At 38.1% G+C, this 24,020-nt stretch overlaps 1 protein-coding gene and 2 long non-coding RNA genes across 7 annotated transcripts; all 3 read left to right on the forward strand.

Annotated features, from left to right (window-relative positions):
• The first annotated feature begins 517 nt into the window (after positions 1–517).
• LOC112187916 lies at positions 518–5,244 on the forward strand. Its single transcript, XR_005806329.1, has 3 exons — positions 518–644; positions 4,939–5,019; positions 5,155–5,244. It is a non-coding gene; the product is annotated as an uncharacterized LOC112187916 (long non-coding RNA).
• Positions 5,245–5,348: 104 nt separating this feature from the next.
• LOC112187927 lies at positions 5,349–6,603 on the forward strand. The gene is made up of 3 exons (XR_002931254.2): positions 5,349–5,535; positions 5,639–5,751; positions 6,250–6,603. It is a non-coding gene; the product is annotated as an uncharacterized LOC112187927 (long non-coding RNA).
• An 8,349-nt stretch (positions 6,604–14,952) lies between these two features.
• LOC112187905 lies at positions 14,953–22,934 on the forward strand. 5 transcript variants are annotated; one of them, XM_040514359.1, is made up of 5 exons: positions 14,953–15,414; positions 16,105–16,171; positions 22,015–22,092; positions 22,436–22,531; positions 22,698–22,934. In XM_040514359.1, exons 2-5 carry the CDS (start codon positions 16,116–16,118, stop codon positions 22,903–22,905), a joined length of 438 nt encoding a protein of 145 aa, XP_040370293.1. In that variant the 5' UTR covers positions 14,953–15,414; positions 16,105–16,115; the 3' UTR covers positions 22,906–22,934. The 5 variants fall into 5 exon arrangements, 2 of the variants coding, with proteins under 2 accessions (XP_040370293.1, XP_040370292.1); XM_040514358.1 differs by having other exon boundaries at positions 14,954–15,414; positions 22,385–22,531; XR_002931249.2 differs by lacking the exon at positions 14,953–15,414 and adding an exon at positions 16,366–16,468 and having other exon boundaries at positions 16,103–16,171; positions 22,385–22,531.
• Positions 22,935–24,020: the final 1,086 nt, after the last annotated feature.

The raw sequence follows: 24,020 nt of genomic DNA on the forward strand, positions 1-24,020 counted from the left end.
CAGTTGTTGTTCAAGTCTGTAGCACCTGTTGAGCTTAAGGGACTGTAGATTCTGTAGATTGCTGATAGAAGGAAGGAGTGCTGTTACTAACATTTGCAGATCTAACACACACAAACACCTTAAGTTTGAAATGATTGTATTGTGATGATGTTTGATCCCAGAGTGGTAATGCTGATTTCAGTTTTGCATTAGTTGGCCTATTGCCAAATCAATTTTATGGACCATTTGATTGTTCTTCTTTTTCTGCATACCTTTTGTTAGCATTATGGCTGGTCTCTTGATCTTGACAAGTGAATGCATTCAGCTTATTGTCTTGCTTTAACTGATTGAGTGAACTCATCAACAGGGTTATAGAGCCTTACATACAAAATTATCAGCAACAATCCCGCAGCGTAGCGTGGGCGCTTTTGCTAGCGTCTTATATTTTCCGTGACTGTTCATACTGTTCATTTAACAGTAAAATGCCGGTTCTGCCCTTGCTTTTTCCATCGGTTTCTTCTTTCTTCTATGGACTGTTTCTTTTGTTCTCACTACACTCCCTCTCCTCCCATCTCAGCGATTTCTGTTCGGTATTCATCTTGAGCCGACGTCATCACTAGCGTGGTGCTTCAATCGATTTCTCAAGTTTGAGACTTTGTGCATGTGTGAGTTTTTTTCTTTCTAATTTCGATTGAATCAGATTTCAATCTTATTCGAGTGAGTTGTTGATAGGTATAATTTGGCTCAGTCTCAATTGGTGCTTGGATATGGTGTGAGGCTAGCCAAATTGGCTCAGCATGTTACCAATTTGTTCTTATTTTGCCTCTCTCTTTGCTAAAACGAAATGCTGATGGGCGTTGTTTTATTGAAAGAGTAGGTCTACTGCTTGCCTTCTCAATTTTGGTGGCTAAGAGGGAAGAGTGTTGGTTCAGGGAGAGCGAGTAGAAAGAAAGCCATCCTTGACAGCCGCAGAGAGAGAGAGAGAGAGTGATATTCAAGAAGCGAAAATCTGGGTTGCTCTTCTCAATCAAATTGTCAAGGTATAGACTCTCCTCTGTATATGATCGATTCTGGGTTTTCATTGCATGTGCTTTGTAATCTTTGTATTATTTGTGTTCTGGGTTCCTAGAGTGATTGGTTCTATGCTTTTCCGGATTTACTGTAAATTTTGGTTCTCTGTATATGAAATTTTGATGATACAACATACTATATATGAATGGACAAAATGCTCAACTTCATCTCTATGAAGAACTTCCACAATGAAATGATTCTAATCTCATTTTTTTCCCCGTCATGCCTGTACTATTATTCTAATCAAATTGTAAAGAATTCCCCCAAGTCCACTTTCCATGAGTACTTAACTCATAATTTCCCTTGAAAAGACACTTCTTTCATGAAAACATTCCCAGTTCCTAAAGTGTTGAAGGGTATACCAAAACAGAAATATACTCTTTTAGAGTCATCTAAAACTTATGTGCTGCTCTAAAAAATTGAACATTTTTCTGATCAGTAACAATGATCAGCTTAGCTATTGGTTATGCCCTCTCTGGGTTTGCATATGCTGTACATATGGACCTGCAGCAATTACTATTTTGAAATTTGAAGGAGTACCAGCATGGCATTTTTATTGGCGAATTAAATCATTTAGCTTTTATCCTAATTTGACATTCTTATTTTTTTTTTTTTTTGAAACGGGGTTTGGAACCCAGCCTAACTGGGAGGCTCAGCCCCACGCCCGGAATTATTATTAATAATAGATGGATAATTGTACAGCGAGGGGACATATTACCTAAACCTCGAGTACTAGTACAAGCATCCTCATAGAGAACATCCTGGATAATCACAGGTGTCTCATCTAACCAATAATCATCTAAGTAATCAACACTAGCAAGATGGGCCAATCTATGTGCCACACCATTTGCTTCACGATAAATAGAGCAGAGTGATGAAGAAGGAATTGAACGCAAATAAGCTTTACAATCCTCTACAATACATCCTACCTCAGATAAATCTTCTGTGTCTCTATTAAGTGCATCAATCACCATGGTACAGTCCGTTTCAATGTCCACGTTATCCATATCTTGGTGAATGAGAAGTAGGAGTCCTGCTCTCATAGCTTCAAATTCCATTTGAATAGCAGATCGAACATGGGAAAAGGGACGAGCAATGGCAGCTACGCACACACCGTTCTCATCTCTAATGATTGCCCCAATTCCGCCTTTACCAGTCTCACTAAAGAAAGCACCATCAGTATTTAGCTTGAGTCTCCCCCTCGGGGGCAGCTTCCATTTGGTTCTCTGCCTCACCTTCTTCGTCATCTTGACAGGGTGGGCATCATGATACTCTTGCAATAGCTTAGTAGCCCAAGTTGTGGTATTAAATGGACAAAAAGAAGTCCCCTTCCAGACCACGTCATTACGTGCCACCCATAAAGCCCACAAATGCATGTAGAACATCTCTATCATATGATTGGGCAATAGTTCACAAACATGCAAGAGCCATGCAGACACATTAGTAAAAGGGTGGGAACGTACCTTTAACTTAAGAGGGCTCAGGTTCCAAAATTCTTCAACTCTTTTACAGCCTTTAAAAACATGCAAAGCATCTTCTTGGTAATTGTTGCAAAACACACAACTTGAGTCCGAGATTGCACATTTCTTAGCCAAAGCAGCCCGGGTAGGAATAATCTCCCTGTGCATCCGCCAGATGAAGGAACGGACTTTGGGAGGCACTCGTGCCTTCCATAACTCCTTCCAATGTAAACCAGCTGCCCTGCCCGAACTTCTCGAAGATGAGGCCAAATTTGACACATTCTCTGTGAGCCTGTAGGCATGGTAGCCGCTCTTGACACTATACACACCTCGTTTGTCCCAGTGCCAAACTCTCTTATTATCTGGAGCCCGTACACTGAGGGGAATACTTGCAATCACATCAACCTCAGTTTGCGAGAAGATTTCATGCAAAAATGGAACAGCCCACTCCATCCTTTCTTGATCAATTAGGTCCTCAACCACAAGTGATTCCAGGCCCTCCATAGGTTGAGTGAACGGTTTGAAATGGTAAGGTAATGGAAGCCAAGGATCTTCCCAAACTCTAATATTCGAACCACTGCCCACTTGAAAACGAAGGCCCCTACGTAGTACCTCCCTTCCCTTCAAAATACTACGCCATGCAAAAGACATATCACCATTAACAGAAGCACTCATAAAATCACAATTAGGGAAGTACCTTGCTTTCAGAAGCCGGGAAATTAATGAATGAGGGTTCTGGATGATCCTCCAGCCTTGCTTGGCTAGTAAGGCAAGGTTAAAGTGATGCATGTTACGAAATCCCAGGCCACCCTCTGATTTAGGCCAACACAATCTTTCCCACGAGAGCCAATGTATCTTCCTATTGTCTTCTGTCGATCCCCACCAAAACTTAGCCATCAAGCTATGCATTTCATTGCACATGTGTATAGGAATTTCAAAGCAGCTCATAACATAAGTTGGGATGGATTGAGCCACTGCCTTGATAAGTACCTCCTTCCCCGCCGCACTAAGGGTCTTCTCACGCCAACCTTTCGTTCTTTTCTTGATTTTCTCATTTAGAAAGTTGAAAGCTTCAGTTTTTGAGTAGCTAATCTCTATGGGAAGGCCAAGGTATTTGTCATGCTTCTCAACCCTCATCACATTCAAGATAGCTGAAATATCATCCTGGAAAGTCCGCTGCACATTCTTGCTAAACGAAACGCTACTTTTCTGATAGTTAACAAGTTGACCTGACATGCGCTCATAACCGCCAAGAATTTCTTTCAACACCAATGTATCCTCGAGTGCTGCTTTGAAGAAAATAAAAGAGTCATCAGCAAAAAATAAGTGTGAAATACAAGGCGCACCTGTGCTTATGCAAACCCCATGCAATCTACCATCAGTCTCAGCTTGTAGAATCAACCGTGACAACACCTCGGCGCAAAGTAGAAACAGGTATGGTGAAATAGCATCACCCTGTCGTAAACCCCTAGACGGGATGAGGTTCCCCCTAGGCTCACCATTTAGCACAAATGAATAAGAAACCGTTCTAACACAGCATAAGATCCAGTTCACCCATACTGCACTAAAGCCAAACTGAATCATGACATATTCTAGAAATTGCCACTCCACCCTATCATAAGCTTTGCTCATGTCAAGCTTCAAGGCTCCATAGCCAACATTACCTCTCCTCCTACGCTTTAGAAAATGTGAGATTTCAAAAGCCGCTAAAGAATTATCAGAAATCAATCTCCCCGGAACGAAGGCACTCTGATATGGCGAGATCATGTCCTTGAGAAGAGGCTTCAACCGGTTAGCTAACACCTTGGAGCCGATTTTGTAAATGACGTTGCACAAACTGATAGGTCTCAATTGAGTCACATATTCCGGATCATCTACCTTTGGCACTAGAGTGACATTAGTATGGTTAAGCTGCCTTGTCAACTCATCAGACCCTATAAATCCCTGAACTGCCTGCATTGACATTCTTATTTATGCTTTTGAGTTTTGTTGGTTAAATTTCTAAATTGGTTGGTTCTGCAATTGGTGTCCTATGCTTGAGTTAATTCCAAATCAATGCACTTCTTTTCCGTCCCTGTATAGATCAGTATAGCCTATCTACTATGGTTCTAAGTAGTAACAGATACGCATGATTTGTTAACAAAGAGTTGACAGATGAAATTTTGGACTCCTCACTTTGTTTGCTGGAACAATATTATCCTTTTTGCTCCTTGCTCACTGATTATATTTCATTACCTTTTCTCACTGCTTATAATTGGTCCTATAACTGATATGTTAATGCTTTTTTCACTGCTTATAACTGGTCCTCTAACTTGATATCCTTTGTACAGATACTGTGTATTTGGTAGATCATAACTGGTCCTCTAACTTTATTTTTATTCTTTTTTGCCAATTTTCCAACCTGACTATACAAAAATTTTGATTTTAGGCATTAGAAACATTCAAAGGCAGTAGGCAGTACAACCTCATTAAAATTGGGCACTTATGCTCAAAATATGTGATCCATATGGTAGGTGTTACAAGAATTTGCTTCCTTTCTTTTTAGACACCAAGTCTCTTCAACTTAATTTAAACTCATGTTGAATTGGAATCTGTTTGAGCGAAGTCTCACACTTGCTTTGCTGGTATCTTCTATTATGTGCAGGAGGAATGTGTTAAATGGTTAGAACATGGAGAAGACTATAAAAGTACTTGGGCTCCCTCCCCTTTGTGAACTAGATAACTTCATTTGATTACTATTAGTTGTTAGTTCAGTTAGAAAGCAATTGATAATTGTTATACAACTTGATCGAAGTGATACCACCCGCAGCAAAGCGCGGGATTTCTAACTAGTTTACTATATACCAAAGATGAGTTAGTGTTCACTCAGGCCAGAAATGGAGTGACGGTTTTGCCCTTCCTACTCGCCTCAACTACAATTTTGCCATAATTTTACGGATAAGGGTGATGGAGACCATCGGGAGAGAGATATGTTGTCTCAGAGACGAAACAGCCCAAACATCCGAGAGCGGTAGAGGGTTTTTAGGTGGCAATCCGTTTTTCCCTTTTTCTTTTTTACCAATTTTTTTCGTTAATTCCCGATCTTCTTTTATGTTTTGATTTCAACGATTTCTTCTTCTCATGATCAGATTGGAGATTTGGGCAAATCTAGGTTTGTTAATCGGTCTGTGTTGGGCGAAGAGGCTCTTTTGTATCTGTTCTTTCGATTTGATACTCCAATAGCATCTGCAGCATTTAAAAGGTAATCTCGATCTGAAAGTTTTCATCTTTTTAAGATTTTGGCTTCTGGGTTTTATGGCCTGAATGGGTAGGATAGGATAAGTTTACAATGTCTTTTTTGTTTTGTTTTTGAGGTTGTCAGTCATTGATTGTTACTGTGATATACAGTAGCTGAGTAGCTAGGTAGCTATTGTAAGATTTGAACAATGCGATGGTGTTTTTATTCTGAGAGTGGTGATTTGAACAATGCGATATAATTATAAGAGCCAGGGTTTGTCCAGAGTATCAAGGTCAGCCGCCAAGATTAATACCAAAAAAATTATAAGAGCCATCCTTCAAAATTTCTGTTTGTTTTAGAATTGAACTATCTGTTTGTATGAAATAAATTCATTTTAAATATCCTTTTTTGTTTGAAATATGTGAATTCGGAATCTGATTATGAACATCGATAGTATTTTGGTTAAGGTTTAAAATGCTTCGTTGTTGTTGATGTTTGTTGTATTGGTTTTTGTTTTGATAGCTGTGTGTGTGGAAACTGTCATCGGTTGATCTGCAAGTGGTTAGAGTGAAGGTTCAGTTGATTAACTGTTAAGTTAGGACGAAAGAGGCTAAGGTTCTAATCTTCGTCATAGATGCTATTAATGAATAGTTGTATTGAAGACGCATGTTTATAGGTCGTATCTAACCAAGCTCAGAATTTCAATTTTGGCTTTCGATTGTTTTCCTCCATTTCTCGAGGGTGTTTACTTTTAATTTAGAGTAAAGCAATAAATCTGCAGTCTAAGCTTATGATGACTACACTTGGGAAAACCAACTGATAAAGACCAGAATAGAGTATATAAATCATACACACATTCGGAAACCAGAAAACAAAAAGGAATAAAACCATATATATATATATATATATATATATATATTGTTCTTGTACATTGCTAGCCTTACACACTGAAAATTTATTCTAATATTGTTTGAGATGTTTGTCATGGCAGAAATTTATGTTAACCTCTGAACATAAAGAAATCTAAAGATACCTAGAAATAGATTAAGAGTAAATTTTGAAGTGTGGCAAGGGAAAATGTTTTCGGCAGTGCTGAGCGATATAAGCAGGATTGATCCTCTGGATTTTGGGCTTTTGGCTTATAATGCTGCACCCAAAGCAAGAGTTTTCTGCATATTATTATTTGGTGCCAATTTCAAGCTACCTTTGGATTAGCATAGCTGCAGTAGTATTTGAGAAATTGAATCGCATGCAACCTAATTGGATTTGAGCCTTTTGATCCAAGTGTAGGCACAGTTGATCTGTCTAGGTTTGTTCAGAAATTGACTAATGGTCGGAGATCATTCTTCTTTCGAATGCTGAGATGTTATCTTAAATTTTGATTACTGTTGTTTGTTGATTATTGATCTTAATTTTTTTATATTGACAAGTTTTTGGTTTTTCAGGTTCTCTGTGCAATATTTCTTACTGTTGTCTATTTTTCCCAAGTTCATGTGCTTCCTTCCATTTTGGATCTTTACTTGGGTTTCCAGAGTATTTTTCTCAGTTGTATTTGCACTTTGTTTTGTGCTCTTTCATTTTCAGTTTCATGGTATGGTCGTTGTAATTTTTCTTTCATAAGAGGTAAGGTCGATGCCCCCCTCTTCAATTGTACTTTGTTTCTTTTATATATGAAAAAAAAAATGGAGTACTTTCTTTTCTTACTCTTTTTTTGTGACTTTGGTTAAATGATGTTCCGAGCAAAAGCAGTAGAAGAGACAAACAAACAATAACCCCGCAGCAGCGCGCGGGCGTAGCAACAAGTAATATTAATCATTGAGTGAAACGATTATCTGATAAAGGAGAATACACAATACAAATACAGACCGCTAAATTATTCTAATTCGAAGACCATATCTTAAGCAATGGAACAAACTTATTACAGCAGAAAGCAGCCAACCGTAAAAGGTAGAGGAAAAGTGGATCGGTTGGTCTGGAATTCGAAGGTGCGAGGAGTCATGAATTGGAGGGTGAAACAATTCTTCTCGTCCCTGTCCACCTTAGTGATATCAACTTGAAATTGAAATGGTATCGCAACCCCCCGCTTCTTATAAGTCCCTGGCTTATAGTCAGGTCCTTCACCATAAGGAAGGTTAAATTCGGTGATAAGAATGCAGGCTTTCTGACCTCCTATGTGGACAAAATCACAGCCTGCTGCCGAACCCAATTCATAAGGCCACCATGGCAGCTTCAAATAACCAATCGGTGCAATGGATTCCTGACCTTCCTCCAAGGAAAAAAGATAAACTCCCAGCCGCCACGTATCATGAATATAAGCAAACATGATCTTCTTCTTGTCATCATGGTGCTCCGGCAGGTCCAGGACGAAAGCGTTGCCCATAAAAGGAAAAGGGCCGCCTCCACACATAGTAGGGACTAGTCTCCATTCTCTGTCTGGGTGTGCCACGTCAAAGCAGAACACCGGACATTTGTCATGGGACACAAACATCTTGGTGCCGGCAATTGCATAAAAGAAGGAAGTATGAGAGTCATATCGACATCCGGGTTGGAAAAATGGAGGTTGGGGCAAACCCTTCCACAGGCCTATTTTAGGGTCAAATACCTCGAATGATGGAGGATCAGCGATCAGCTCATAGGAAAGAGCGTACACTTTCCCGCCCAGCTCCACCATCATAGGGGAAAATTTCCCTCTCTGTAAAGTTGCATCCATCTTCCTGAAAACATTGTCATGAACCTCAAAGGCATGAACATCTCTATTCCAGAGTTCAGAACCTATTGGCGGAAATCTGTCACCGGAACCCAAGCTGGGGCTCACGCCACCGGCGAAAATGATTTGGGAGTCGAAAACAGCACAACCAACAAAATCGGGAACATCTTCCCCGGCCTTATAAGCCACTTGCCGCAATTGCAATTCTTCATCGGAGGATAATAAGTCGGATAATTTGATGGTACGAACAACAATAGCGACGCTCCCACCCTCGCGTTGTTCAACGAAACATATGTAGAGTGACTTCTTAGCCTCCTCCTCCTCCAGCTTCAACTTCTTCATTGTCTTCTTCACCTTCTCTGATACTCTTATTTTCTTCTTCTTCTTCATCACGCATCCATCACACCTGTGCTTCTTGTGCTTCTGAAGAGGGCAGCAATGCCGAACCAGACGATGCCTTCTTTCTTCGCCATCGCTGGCTTCGGCTAATTTAAGACATTTTTTGTGGGACATAGACGAGTGAGTCTCTTTCGGGTTTTCTGTCTCAGTTTCCTTTGCGTTTGAGATATATGAGAACGAGACAAGATGAGATGATGGGTTCCCGCCTTCTTATATGTATTTATAGTAGGATTCTTCTGAAGCCGATTTGTATCTCTATCCGGATGGTGTTCGGATTAGTATTCAGAATTGGGCTCGAATTAGGTTTGGTACCCACTCAACTGGATTGCGGGCTTGACGTAACATAGAAACCTTAGCAGGCCCACCTTTCTAGAGTTTAGCAAATTACCGTTACTTACACTTTTAGCCTAGAATTTTTCATTAGGAGGCCTGTTTTCTTGAATTCCCCTGTGTTAGCGTGCAAGGCCCATGTGCAAATTTCAATCCTTTGCGGTCGGATTCCTTCCGTTTTTGAATTAATTATGTTAATGTTGAAAGAAATCAGCTTTGTGTGCCTAATCAAACTAGGATTAGTTTCATGGTTGTAATAGGAGAGAAGGTTTTAGAATTCCTAGTTCTACTCGGATTAGTTTTTCTTATAACATTAGAACATTTACTTTGGAATCCCTATATATAGGGCTCCTATTCTCAATAATGAACATACAATTCTCTCATCAATCTCTCTCGAATTCTCTTTTACATAAACAGTTAACAAATAAATTATAAAACTGCCCTTATGGTTTGAATAATGTGTACTGACACTGCTGAATGTCAATAACATTATGAATAATTATCTTTTGATGCTATTGTTTTCTTTTGAGTACAAGGTAGTCATGACTCATGAATAAGTATTATGTAAAGACTTGAATAACACTAGGCCAATAACCTCAATATACAACACTTTTTACACAACGAAAAAAAAAAGATGTTGTGTGATGATGGAAAGTCAATCATACAACACAATTAAGAACCTTACGTTGTATAAGGCCATAAAAATTTTGAAGTTTTTATGTAGAAGGTGATTGCACAACACTTACAAGAATAGTTCGTTGTGTGAATGAAAAAAAAAATAGCGGCAAATTTCCCTCCTAACTTGGCTCCAAATTGGTACTACATAGCACAACAGAATAGTTAAATCTGTTGTAGGAGTAACTTGCAAAATATCACACAACAGTTTGTTATTTTGTGTTGTGTATATGAGGAAGATAAATTGGGATGGATGTGCCCCAAAATGCCATGCATCCCTCCCCCTCCCCCCAAAAGAGCAAATTTTTATTGATGTACTGGACAGAATAACGTCGTTTCCACACTTGGACAAAATAGGGGATTTGCTTCGAGTCTTTTCAGTTTTCACTCCTCTCCTCGAAGTCTCACTCTTTCCAGAAACCTGGACTCCCCTTCAACATCAGGAATCTCTCTCTCTCAAGCTTTCATTGTCCCCAATTTCACTTTTCTCTCTGCAAATCAACCCTAACTCCACTTAATGGCTCCGTCACCTTCTTCCACCAAATCCAATCAAAACCCCAGCGAAAACCCCACAATCTGGGCATCGTCTCCAGTTCTTAAAAGCCACCCGTCTCTAAACTACAATTTCAGTTCTTCATTCGAATCCGTGACTACCCAGAATCCAATAGAAAGCCCGTAACACCCACGAAAGCAGAACATTTGGTTCTCGGCGTCACTAGGAACCTTTCTCTTCGATCTGTTCATTCTTAGATTTCTAAATCTGTATTAAGTTTTTGGGTTTTTCAAAAGGTTATTATGTGCTTGATTTTATGTGAATTTGATTTCTAAATCAGCCTTGACAGAACTCGACGGCGGCGCTGCCTCTCCCCATGACTTATCCAGATAAGTCTCCGGTGACGCCGGAAGTGCTTGGCCAAAGGATCTGGTGCGACCCTGTAGTTGAGCGACGGCGACTCCGTTACAAGTTCGATCCTCATCCAAGACCCGAGATTTTCCACCCTAGACTCCATTACCTTCGTCGCCTTCGCCTTCACAACTCGAGGTTAGGGTTTGTTCTTTGTAGATTTTTTTTTTTTTTTTTTTTGTGTATGTGAATTTCTGTTTGAATGGCTCTGCAGTATTTTTTCATCTATTGATTCTTGTATGATTTTGAGTCTTGTGAGAAGTTTTTAGTATCTTTAAAGTATGAATTTCATTCTTGATTTTCGTTTTTCATTTTTTACTGTGATTTTGATTGGTAACTGACCCTGTTGTGGAAATTTTAACTAAAGCGGTCGCGGCATGGATGATGAATATACCTTCAATACCTGTTTGGCTTCATTTCATACATATCTTGGTGGTATACATTAGTTCTATTCGTTTTTGTTTTTGTATAGTTTCTGGTTCACAATTTTGATGCTTATTTGCTTAGTAATATGGTTCATAGTTTTGATGCTTATTTGCTTGGATCTGTGTCGATTTTATTCTAGCACTGGATTCTATTCTCCTCTTGCACAATTAGATCCGCCTCATCTGATCTGAAGAGAGTCTAGTATATCTTATCTTTGGCCCTTATAGTTGTTTAGTTTGATTACAATTGTACCTGATAGCTTTGGCTTGTATCTATTTGTACTCATGTTTGTTCATTGAAATATATAAATCAAGCTTACAAAGGGTACACCTTATGAATTTCAATCTCAATTCTTTGATTACTTTCTATTGATTTGCAGCTCTTCATATTCAAATACACGTATGGATATCTTTTAGCCTCTCTTTGATTAAGCTCTGTTCTTATAGAAGCCTATTGGAATAAGCTTTTAGTTCTGTAATGTTATTAACTCATACTCTGTTTCAATTTTATATTTCCAAATAGCTTGAGTTTTGACAAACTGAACTGATACATGATCTTTGATAGTTTGTCTTTCGGTTCTCACTTTTCTTTAAAACTATATATGAGTTTGGTTGTACTTATCAAATTGGACTATCACTTATATAAATTATTTCAGAAACTACAGTTAAGACATATGAGAGGAAAATCAGAAACTACAGTTATATAAACTGTTTCTGTAAAACTGTAATTTTCTGTTAATAATTTGAAGTTATTTTCTCCTGAGAATTTGTAGTGGACTTGTTACAGAATATTTGAGACTTGAAATCTCCTAAAAATGATTTTTCTATAATTAGTTATGATTTTTCAAAGTTACAGGTCTGTTGCAGGAATTTTTGAAAACAGTATCACTATCATGTTCTTTATGTTTCCTTTTGCATCTATTTGTTCTTTCTCATAGTGATAAAGATCTCAACTTCTTTATTTATTAGTTTAGTTTGATCATTCTCTTTTCAGTTTGTGCAAGTTGTTTGTGGGTGATTAGTTTTCAAGTCTTTATCTCTGAAGACAATGCAAGAACCTGTTAGAGTTAGTTTTTGCTTGATTTGAATTAGTTGTGAGTTTGAAGTTGAGCTTATGAAGTAAGATTAATTTCACTAGAAAAAGATAGCAAATCAGTTTTTCATTTATGTCTTATTTTAGTTGCTGCAACAACCGCTAAATCTTATAAACTAGATAATAATAACTTTGACTGACATTTAGGTGAGGTTCTTGCTGAGATCTGGAAGGAAATATGAGCAAGGTTTCAAAGCTAGTTGCATTTGTGGAAGTCGTTCAGTTTGATTTATTGGCATAAAACCAAAAGCCAGATTCTCCTTCAGGTATTTCACTTATACAGGTTGTGTGCATTCTGTATTTGGTTTAGGCACTTTAGATACTTATATGTTATCTGCTGCTATACAATTTGCTGATGGTCTTGATCTAATTACAATTGCACAATTGTATCCATTTTTTTATGGCTGCTAAACATTGTTAGCTGTAGGAGTAAGTGATTTGATTGTTTGTGAACTCTTACATTTATCTTTGGGGTGATTTTGGCTGATGATTTTGATTTGCAAGTCTCTCTCTCAAAACTGACTAGCCTGGAATTAAGGCCACATGCTATTGAGAGTTGTTATCTGTCAAAATATCAGGTTGTTTATATCTGCTGATTTCATGTTATGCGTGTTTGTTTGTTTGATCAATTGAAACTTTTAGCTATGATAGAGTAAGTGGGTTGTTTACATATGCTGATTTCATGTTATATATGCTTATTTGTTTGTTTGATCAAATTGTATTATTTGTTTGTTATGCTTACACATATATTATAGCTTTGCTTCTCTTAGTGTACAAGGCTTGGTAATGTTACCTTGCAATGTTTTCTTCTATTTTAGCTTTAATTAGTTTGAATCATTCCTTCATAACCTTGAATTTTGCTTATTCTGTTTGCAAGTTTGGGAATATCTAGTGAAATGTTGCCTAAAGAGTCACTAAGTGATCAAGCATGGAATACCAAGCAATGAAGCAAAATATATTTTCTTTCATCATGTAAATTCAGCTAGCTAGGAAACTTTATAGCAATGACATGTTACTTGGATTCAATATTTGGTGGATATATTGGAATTTTATTGATGTATCACATTGCTTTTGGCGTAAATATTAATCATTGTTCATTGGATAATGATTTCAAGCACTAATATAGTAAACTTCACACAATTAGTCACTGTTCATTAGGTAAAATGGAGCATTATTATCAATGCACAAAATCTAGAAAATACGATTATCACACAACATAATTTCTAATGTTAATAATGTTGTCTGAAGTAACAATTTGGATGTTCACATAATGAATCCTTATATAACATGCAACGGTTCTAACAAACATACGTTGTCTGATTTACAATCACACAACTGTAATAACTAGAATACGTTATCTAAAACTAACACACAACAATAAAATTTCCAAAAGTGAAGTGTGAGGATAACTCATACAACAGGGAAAATAAAATGCTATTGTCTGATTGCCATTCATACAACGGCTCGGAAATAACTTTCGTTGTGTGAATGATGCCAATGACATGGGCAGCATGACTGCGCGGCAACTGTGGCTGCCATCTGCCGAGAGAAGGCACAACGGTTTTAACCAAATAAGTATTGTTTGATTGTAATTCACACAACGGGTTTCCACCGTTGTGCGATTTTTAATCACACAACGCTCAGATACACAACGCAGATCGTCCAAATCACACAACAAATTTGGTCTGTTGTCTGTTTGCTTTTTTGGCCTAGTGTAACCTATTTAGGATTCTCCAAATGCTAATGCAAATATAATTTTTTTCTGAGTGTGTGGCACTTAATTACGACTTGAGAGCGAACAAATTTACCTTCCATGCACCACTTCTCAGTATACAAAGTTTCATACGTATACCATGATGTAAGAAGAGAACTACACCAGAAGGCACCAGGAAACATGGCCAACCCCACTGTAAACCAAGCCAACTCGAGCGGTTCCACTGTGAACTTGATATCAGAATCTCCAACTTGTAATCACTGTTATTGTAAATAGGGCTTTCTCCCACTTGTCGCCAATTCCTTTGTACTGCAATATTATCCTCCTAACTTAAAACTGGCTTCAAGCTAGCACTCTGTGATTCTCTGTCCTTGCAAAATAATTGCAACTCCGAAGTCATATATACAAACTTTCCTTACAGATCCTTCCCAATGGAGATGCCTTCACTTCTTAGATACACATGCTGAACAAAAAGTTCCAAATCTTGTTTGATCAAAGCTTAAACAATGCCGATAACCAAACAACTCTGATGCAACAAGTTGAAGCCGTTTGAATCTTGGATTTGTAAATGACCGCTCACAACACAGTCACAATCACTACTACAAATTTCCCCATTAGCACCCTTTTTTTAGCCACCAAAAAGTCATCAGTCCTAAAATGAATAATATAACACTGATATAAAACATCAGTGAGTTTTTTTTTCCCTCTCACTGATCATCAGTGTGTAATTGTGTACAGTACATACAAATAATTACTTGTTTAATCCATATGTCATTGTTAATGGTGTGATTTGCAATACTACTACGAAAATGGCCGAAAGAGCCCCTGATGAGAAGCAACTGTTTACCAACAAAGACAAGAAGTGGGGAATAAAATAATGAAGTGGGCTGGCAGCACGCCGCACAATGTCACAGCCTTATCCTTTTTTTTTTTTTTTTTTTTTGAGAAAGAAGATAAGGCTTCCTCTTGGACGAGAGCAGCCACACAATTCGTCTCTCACTCATCTCCTTTTTTCTTTTTTGGCAAGGCTCTCTTCTTCCCCTTTCAACAAAGATTCAAAGTAGGGTTTCACCCTCTCTGCCTTATGAAACCTCAAACAAGCATACCCACCATCTAGGTGTGATTTGCTCGTTTTGAGATCAAGACCTTATCTCTGATTCTCTTCCTTCTCAACCAACAGATTTGAACTGGTGTCACTTCCCAAAACCATTTGTTCTGGATCCATAGATGACCAAGCCCTCTCTTCATGCTCTTCCTCTTCGATTTCCCTGTTCTTGGTTTGAAGATATTTTTTTTCGAATCAGACTAGCGGTCTGTTGAGATCAAGGAAGCTTTGGTGGTCTGTTAGTGGTGGAGTGGCGTATCTGGATTTGTTGTATCATTCTCCGACGCCGACGGTTGTTTGGATATACTCGGTGGTGCAGGTAGATGTTAATAAAGTTATATGACAATGAAGACACTGAGTAGCTATATGCCTATATTAGCATTTTCTGCAGTCTAGAGACTAAGTTGTTTTTTATCTTGTGGGTCTTGACAATATTGTAGCTGATATGTGTTGTAAAATTTCATAGATCTGCAGATCTATAAAACTTGATTTGTTCAAAAGATATAAAGCAGGTTTTACAGAGACTTATTTAACATAAGAAAGTGAAAAGAACATGTAGATTTTCATCTTTTTGGTTAAGAACGTGTAAAGGTTTCAGCTTTCCAAAAGTCTAATTAGTGTATGTGTATATATAGCATTTGCTTAAACAATTTAATTCTTATCAGCTCCCATTATGAGTTGTTGTTTGGTTTTTCTTGGGTTGCTTTGTAAGTTATTGGCCTGTTGAATGAATGGTGAAAGGAAGATTGATGAAATTGCTTCCATGTTCATCAGTACTCGGCTTTTGTGGGTTATGTCCTTGTATCTCTTGGAATAGGAAATTGGATATATAGTTGTTCTTGGATGTGTAATCATTAAATGGCTTAAGCTGGCTTTTAAAGGATTTATATTCTATTTGAGTTGATCAATAAAAGTTGTGTTGTGTCAATGCAGATATGAAGGGTAATGTGTTCAACAATAATTCTTCACTGCTATGCTTCAAAGCAATAATTTCATCTGTTCTTTGCTTTGTATGTTGATTTCAGCTATAAAGAGGATGTATGGAATCCAAAGAAGAAGGATTTTTAGCAAAGAAAAGCTGCCCAGAAACATGTAAGATTATGTTTCTTAGGAGACTTTAATTCATTTTGATAGTTTTGTTGGTTGGATTTTACATTGTGTTTGTAATTTAGGCCAAATGTTACTTGTGTTTATATATGATTTCTACATTTTGCTGGCTGCAGGGTTGTATTTATGTTTCTTCAAGTTTAATACTTCTCAAAAAGCCTTTGTTTTATGTTCTTTAGGGTTTATACTTATAGTTTTCTTTACAAAACAGAATACATGAAACCTGATACAGAGACATAATTGGGTGATCCAAGCATATACCAGAGCTGAATCTTATGATAGGTAGTTTCTGTTGCCACAAGTAATTCCTGCTATGTCTCTTTATGAGTTATGAATATTTGTAACCTGTAACATTTTGTACAAAGCAATCTCAAGTTATGAAATGAACATGTCAGACTTGCATGCAATGGATTAATTTAGCAGTCAGCTTGGTGTCATATGGATGAATTTATTTACTAGTCCAAGCATTTCTTATTTTTCATGGATATAAGTATGATAATGGTGCTAATGATAGATATAAGACACGGATTAGCCTCTTGGCTTTGTCGTATTGCTCAAGTGACAATGTACTGCTGACTCATAGTTGTCGTTCCAAAGCAAAGTTCATTCTTTGAGAGATCAAATTTTGAAATTTTACATTTTATACTGTATTCTTTCAATTTTTCTTTTCTGATAATGTCGATTTTTGTTGGAAAGTGTATCTTGGCATTCAATTATATTGATAGTGTATCTTGGTATGATTAGGATTGATCTGTTAGAATGTGCTGTATCAATTATCATTCAATTGTAATTGTATTAGTTATCCTTCCTTATTGATCTCCTGACTTGTTGGAGATGCTTAGTTGTACAAGTAGGTGTTTTGTATATATGATGAACGTATCAATACAATCATATTATTCTGCCTAAAATATCTTTTTCTATATGGTATCAGAGCAGGATACGTCCTAGCTCTTTGTTTTCTTTTTTCAACGCATCTGCTGCGTTTTTACCTTCTCTCTTGTTTTGATTCTTTTTCATCAACATCACGACTGGAAACGATGTTGAGTCTTCAAATTCTAGCGGTTCATCCTCTGTTGATCCAGCTAATCCTTTGTTCCTCCATCATTCAGATCATCCTGGTCTGCTTCTTGTTTCAAAAAGATTAAATGGCGACAACTACAACTCTTGGTACCGTGCTATGAGAATTTCTCTGAGTGCCAAGAACAAGACAGGTTTCATCACCGGCAAAATCAAGGAACCTAATGAGGCTTTGAATCCTGATGAGCATGCTCTTTGGCAGCGTTGCAATGACATGGTGCTTTCATGGATCCTAAATTCCCTTGAACCAAAGATATCTGATTCTGTCCTTTCATGTGGCACCCCTCATGCTATTTGGGAAGATCTTCGTGAGAGGTTTTCCTTGGGCAACGCACCTCGTATATTCCAGATTCAACGTGACATCTACAAGATTGAGCAAGGTCAAATGTCTGTTGCGGCATATTACACAAAATTAAAGGGCTTATGGGACGAGCTTGCATCCTTTAATTCAGTAACATGTACTTGTGGTGCGTAGAATGATCGTACCAAGCTGATGCAGTTTCTTATGGGACTCAATGAGTCGTATTCAGGTAAAAGAGGTCAGATTTTACTAATGAATCCTTTACCCTCAGTTCGTCAAGCCTATGCTTCTGTTGTGCAAGAAGAAAAACAACGAAAATTAGGATCTGCTATCACCATGCCGTCAAACACAGCAGCCATGGCTGTGTGTGGCAATTCTAATATGACTAGGGTTCGGCAAAACAATCAACTTGATGGGAATCAATTCAACAATTCACGCAACAAGGAGCCTTTTCAGTGCACTTATTGTGGTGATCTATACCACAGGAAGGCAACATGCTACAAGTTGATTGGATATCCTCCTAGTCATCCCAAGAGTAAAGAAAAGGCACGACACCAACGTCAAGGCAATGACAAAAATTCCTCAAACTCAGCATCTGGTAATCCTTCTGCAAATCAGGTGGATTTCAATCCTACTTTTCAGGAACTTCAGGCCTCTTTGCCCAATTTGACTGAGGACCAATATGTTCAAATACTTAGTGCCTTGACTCCCAAACCTGTCACTCCACAGGCTAATGCCGCTACTGCCTCAGTCTCTGAGTATGCTTCAGGTTTGTTACCAGTTGCTCCCAATCGTTGGATAATTGATAGTGGAGCAACTCATCATATTACTTCTTCTCCTACATCATTGATGAATATTAATAAGCACCATTCTTTGGCACCAGTTTCTTTACCTAGTGGAGACATGGCTAGAATTACTATGACTGGCTCAATTCGATTTAATGATTCTTTTCAATTGAATAATGTCCTCTGTGTACCAAGTTTTAGAGTTGATCTTATGTCTGTTGGAAAGGCAACTGATGATTTACATTGTTCAGTGACATTTTTTCCATCGTGGTGTATTTTACTGGACTTGGTTACGAGGACGATGATTGGTGTGGGTAAGCGACGTGGTGATCTCTATTACCTTGTGGCGTTGGCTTCAACTTCTCTGTCTTCTCATTTTGCTTGCAATTTGATTATCTCTTCTGATCTTTGGCATCGCCGCTTGGGTCATCCTTCCTCTGCTCGTTTACAATTTTTAGCTCATAATTTGCTTAATTTTAATTTTGATTCTAGTCATAAATGTGACATTTGTCCATTGGTGAAACAAACTCGTCACCCTTTTCCTTCTAGTTCAATTTCAACATCGCAATGTTTTTCCCTTATTCACTGTGATATTTGGGGACGTTATAAAACCCCTTCACTTTATGGTGCTTCTTATTTCTTGACTATTGTGGATGATTTTTCCCGATTTACGTGGGTTTTCTTAATGCATCATAAGAGTGAGACACAAACTTTACTCCGTCAGCTTTTCCATTATGTTAACACTCAATTCAATACAAAAGTTCAACAACTTCATTCTGATAATGGGGCTGAATTTCTTTCGTTACAAAAATTTTTCCTTGAAGAAGGTGTTCTTTTTCAACACTCTTGTGTATATACACCTCAACAAAATGGTGTTGTCGATCGGAAACATAGACATATCCTTGAAACTGCTCGAGCTCTTCGCTTCCAATCTCATCTACCCATTCATTTCTGGGGGGAATGTGTCCTTACCGCTGTATATATCATTAATCGCCTTCCCACTTTATTACTTCACAAGAAAACACCCTTTGAGCTTCTTTACAATAAACTTCCTGATTATTCTCGTATGCGAGTTTTTGGCTGTATTGCTTTTGCAACCGTAGTCAATCCATCTTCAAAATTTTCTCCTCATGCTACAAAATGTATTTTTCTTGGTTATCCTATGGGACAAAAGGCTTACAAACTTTATGATATTGAAACCAAGAAAATTTTCACTAATCGGGATGTCATTTTTCTTGAGGATACCTTTTATCATTCACCAAAGGTCAACCCAGCAGTCCAAAAATCACCGACCCAGCCCATTCCTCTTCCTATCGTATCTGATCCTTTTCCCAATCCTTCTCCTTTAGCGTTCCAGATCCTTTCGCCTCACCCAATCCACCGTCCGCGCCTTCATCCTCACACGATCCTCCCCCCGTGTCAACCGACCCAATCTAGTCGCTTCCTTCTGCTCCTCCCTCTACTCCACCCAATCTTCCCAATTTTGCTCCGCCTGTTCAACCGGGCGATCCTCTTGACGACCAACCGGATGTTCAGCCGGCCGATCCAGTCATTCCCGATTCTCTTCCTCTTGTTCTGATTTATCCACTCCGTCGTTCTCAACGCTCTCGCAAACCCAACGTCCGTCTCAAGGACTACGTTTGCTCGCAGGTGATGCTGCCTCCACACCAATTGTCCTTGGCCTCGTCTCAATCTATGCCTGTTACGAAATATCCTCTTTGTCACTACATCTCTTATAATCGGTATTCCCCTAAACATCTCAGTTATATTGCTGCTGTTAGTCGGGATGAGGAACCAACTTCTTATGAAATTGCTGCAGCCGATCCTAGGTGGCAAGAGGCTATGAATTCTGAGCTTCAAGCTCTTACTGATAATCAGACATGGAGTCTTGTCCCTTTGCATCCTGGAAAAAGCCCCATCAATTGAAAATGGGTGTACCGAGTCAAGCGCAACGCTGATGGGTCTGTTGCGCGATATAAGGCTCGCCTTGTTGCTCGGGGTTTTACACGGACTGCTGGCATCGATTATCATGACACATTCTCTCCCACTGCAAAAATGGTCATTGTTCGCTGTCTTCTTGCTATTGCTGCCAGTCTGAATCGGTCTTTACATCAATTCGATGTTAATAACGCTTTCTTGAATGGTGATTTATTGGAAGAAATATATATGTCTCCTCCTACTGGTCTTCGGCAACAGGGGGAGAATCTTGTGTGTCGCCTTCACAAGTCGTTGTATGGACTTAAACAAGCCTCTCGACAGTGGTTTTCTAAGTTTACAGAGGCTGTTCTTGATGCTGGTTTTTCTCAATCCAAAGCCGACTATTCCTTGTTTATTAGAAAAGATGGTACATCTCTTACTGTCTTGTTGATTTATGTGGATGATATTTTGATCACTGGAAACAACATTGTGTCTATTAATGCTTCAAAGCAGTTTCTACATAATCGTTTCCGTATCAAAGACCTTGGTGATCTGAAATTTTTCTTAGGCATTGAAATAGCTCGTTCCAAGAAAGGGATTTACATATCTCAATGCAAATATGCCTTGGAAATTATCAAAGACAGTGGATACTTGGGAGCCCAGCCGGTTGAATTTCCCATGGAAGAATGCAAACTTTCAAACAAGGGAGAATTGCTCAAAGACCCTGGTGCATATCGGCGTCTAGTTGGTCGATTGATTTACTTGACCATCACTAGACCCGACATCACATATTCTGTTCATATTCTCAGCCGGTTTATGCATGAACCACGCCAACCTCACTTGGCTACCGCTCTTCGAGTTATTCATTATTTAAAATCAGCTCCTGGTCAAGGTTTGCTCCTCCATTTCCATAATTCATTAAATTTGAGGGCACTCTATGACTCTGATTGGGCGGGTTGTCCTATCACTCGCCGTTCCACCTCTGGTTATGGTGTATTCCTTGAAAATTCTTTAATTTCATGGAGGTCTAAGAGGCAAAAGACTGTCTCTTTATCAAGTGCGGAAGCTGACTACAGAGCAATGGTAGGTACATGTTGTGAGCTTACTTGGTTGCGTTATTTATTGGCAGATTTGCATATGCCAGTTTCAAGTCCTGCTATTTTGTATTGTGATAATCAAGCTGCTTTACACATTGCAAAAAATCCTATGTTTCATGAGAGAACTCGACATATTGAAATGGATTGTCACTTTATTCGGGACAAAATTTTACAAGGTGAAGTTGTTACTCGATATGTAATTTCTTCACAACAATTAGCAGATGTGTTTACAAAAGCTTTGGGCAAAGAAAAGTTCAAACAGCTCATGTGCAAGTTGGGAGTCATTGATATTCACTGTCCAACTTGAGGGGGAGTGTTGGAAAGTGTATCTTGGCATTCAATTATATTGATAGTGTATCTTGGTATGATTAGGATTGATCTGTTAGAATGTGCTGTATCAATTATCATTCAATTGTAATTGTATTAGTTATCCTTCCTTATTGATCTCTTGACTTGTTGGAGATGCTTAGCTGTACAAGTAGGTGTTTTGTATATATGATGAACGTATCAATACAATCATATTATTCTGCCTAAAATATCTTTTTCTATAATTTTTGACAAATTAGTTGTTGTTTCAAGTTCAAGATTCAATTTTCTTTGGTTTCTATTATGATACTGGTCATTCCCTCATTGTTTTAAAATGATATGTAGAGTGCAAGATGTTGATGAGTTACTTGGCATGATGGTTGAAGACCACAAGCGGTTGCAGCCTAATGTGAAAACCTATGCGTAAGTACTTATGTAAATGTTAATCGTGTTTTCTTTTCCTTTTTTCCTTTTTTGTCTAAAACATTTTAAATTGTTACATGCCATTCTAGTTCGCAGTGAATCCTCTTGATATTGTTCTGAATTCATCTTTACCAGGGATGACCTTGGCCTTCCATTGAAGGGAATTCATCCCAATTAATTTAAGTCAAATCCCTCCTCACTTTCCAAACTATCACCTTATGAGATAATTAGATATGTAGTGCACTTTGGAACTTTTTAGTTAGAGAGTTCTAACCTACTAAAGACTTTTTAGTACATCAGTCCTTGGAGTTTTAAGACAGACCCAAATTCCACAGCGAGCTAGGATTTTGAGCAGAAAGTATCAAACACTGGTGAGCTCAAGGGTTGAACCTTTGCAAGAGGAAGCCGAACTTGGACATGAGATTGATTACATGGCCAGGTCTGTATTGGTTCATGTGCTTTGCTTTGCTTTCTTATGTTTCATTTTTTCTTTTAGTTTCATGAAATGTGTAATTATGATCGAACCCACATTGCAACTTCAGAAAGCACACAAGTACAGATATAATTTTGTTATTGTGGTGTTGACCGATTTGTTAATCAATCAGGTACATTGCAGAGGGAGGGCTTACTGGTGAACGCAAGCGATGGGTGCCTCGAAGAGGGAAAACTTCACAGAAACATGTAGTTGTAGCTGGGTCAAATTGTACAGTATATCTACAGAAATACGTAGTTGTAGCTGGGTCAAATTGTTTTTTTTTTTTAATACATCCCCAAGTTTTGCCACTGATGTTGGTGGCATTGAGAACACACTGATACAATAACAATGGGAGAGAAAAAGGTTATGTTGCATTGGGTTTTGGTATGCCACTGTTGTTTTAACAGTATGGATTGTCCCAATAGCACCTCTAATAGAGGGGACTGATATATCATTAGTAGCTGCATAGTGGCTAATGACATTAGCCCCTATTATCAGTGTGCTTTGTCCCAATAGGGACTAATTCAAATCAGTGTGCTTTGGGGAAATTTGTAGTAGTGAATTAATCCCATCCTGGAAGATCACATAACTGATGGATATATATATAATATTTCCTTCATAGTTGAATAATCAAATATTTCCACAACTTATGAGCAAGGAAAAATCATATTTCATTAAGGCACAGATAGTTTTATTGCTAAAATAAAACAACCATATTGCACCTAGATTAAAATAGGGTCTTTTCCCGTATACCCAAAAAGCCTTGGTATTTTTCCCAACTGCCCAACACTTTGATATAACACTATTGTTGATAGAAAAAGACTAACAGGGATGGTTTAGATAAACAAATGCCTTTTGTATCCTATGTTGACCTTTAGGTTCCTCTACAGTTCTATTCAGCAAAAAAGAACAGAAAAAAACTTCAAAACAAAAACAAGACTAGCCTTCAACATGCCACATTTCGCCTAACGACTCCTTGTCTAAGCGGCTACTCAAAGGGCGGAATCACTGCTGCTTGTCCTAATTTTTCTGTTTTAAAACTGATTCTTTCAAATGAACAGTAAAGTTTTTAGAACTTTAGATTTCCATGGGATGCATGCATTCGAATATTAAACCTTACATAGTAAACTATGAATGACAAAGATAATTATGATAAAGATATTATTTGCAGATAATGACGTTTAAAGAAGTGGGTGAACATCCATCTGAATTTATTTATTCAAATATACATATAACCTTAAAACAATCAGAGCCTCATTCTCAGGTAAACAGCAAAAGCTGTTTAGCTATCCATAAGAATGAGATTAGATACTTACTTGTAATAGAAGCTTACTACTTCACACTCTATACAGGAAGGGAAGCACACTGCTTATTCTATTTTCTAACTGATATGAGATTTTTCGAATCTATCATTCGATGCCTTCTAAGAGAAGCTAAAGCTCCTTATATAGGG

This window comes from Rosa chinensis, chromosome 1 (genome assembly GCF_002994745.2).
Source record: "Rosa chinensis cultivar Old Blush chromosome 1, RchiOBHm-V2, whole genome shotgun sequence".
Classification (NCBI taxonomy): Eukaryota; Viridiplantae; Streptophyta; class Magnoliopsida; order Rosales; family Rosaceae; genus Rosa; species Rosa chinensis.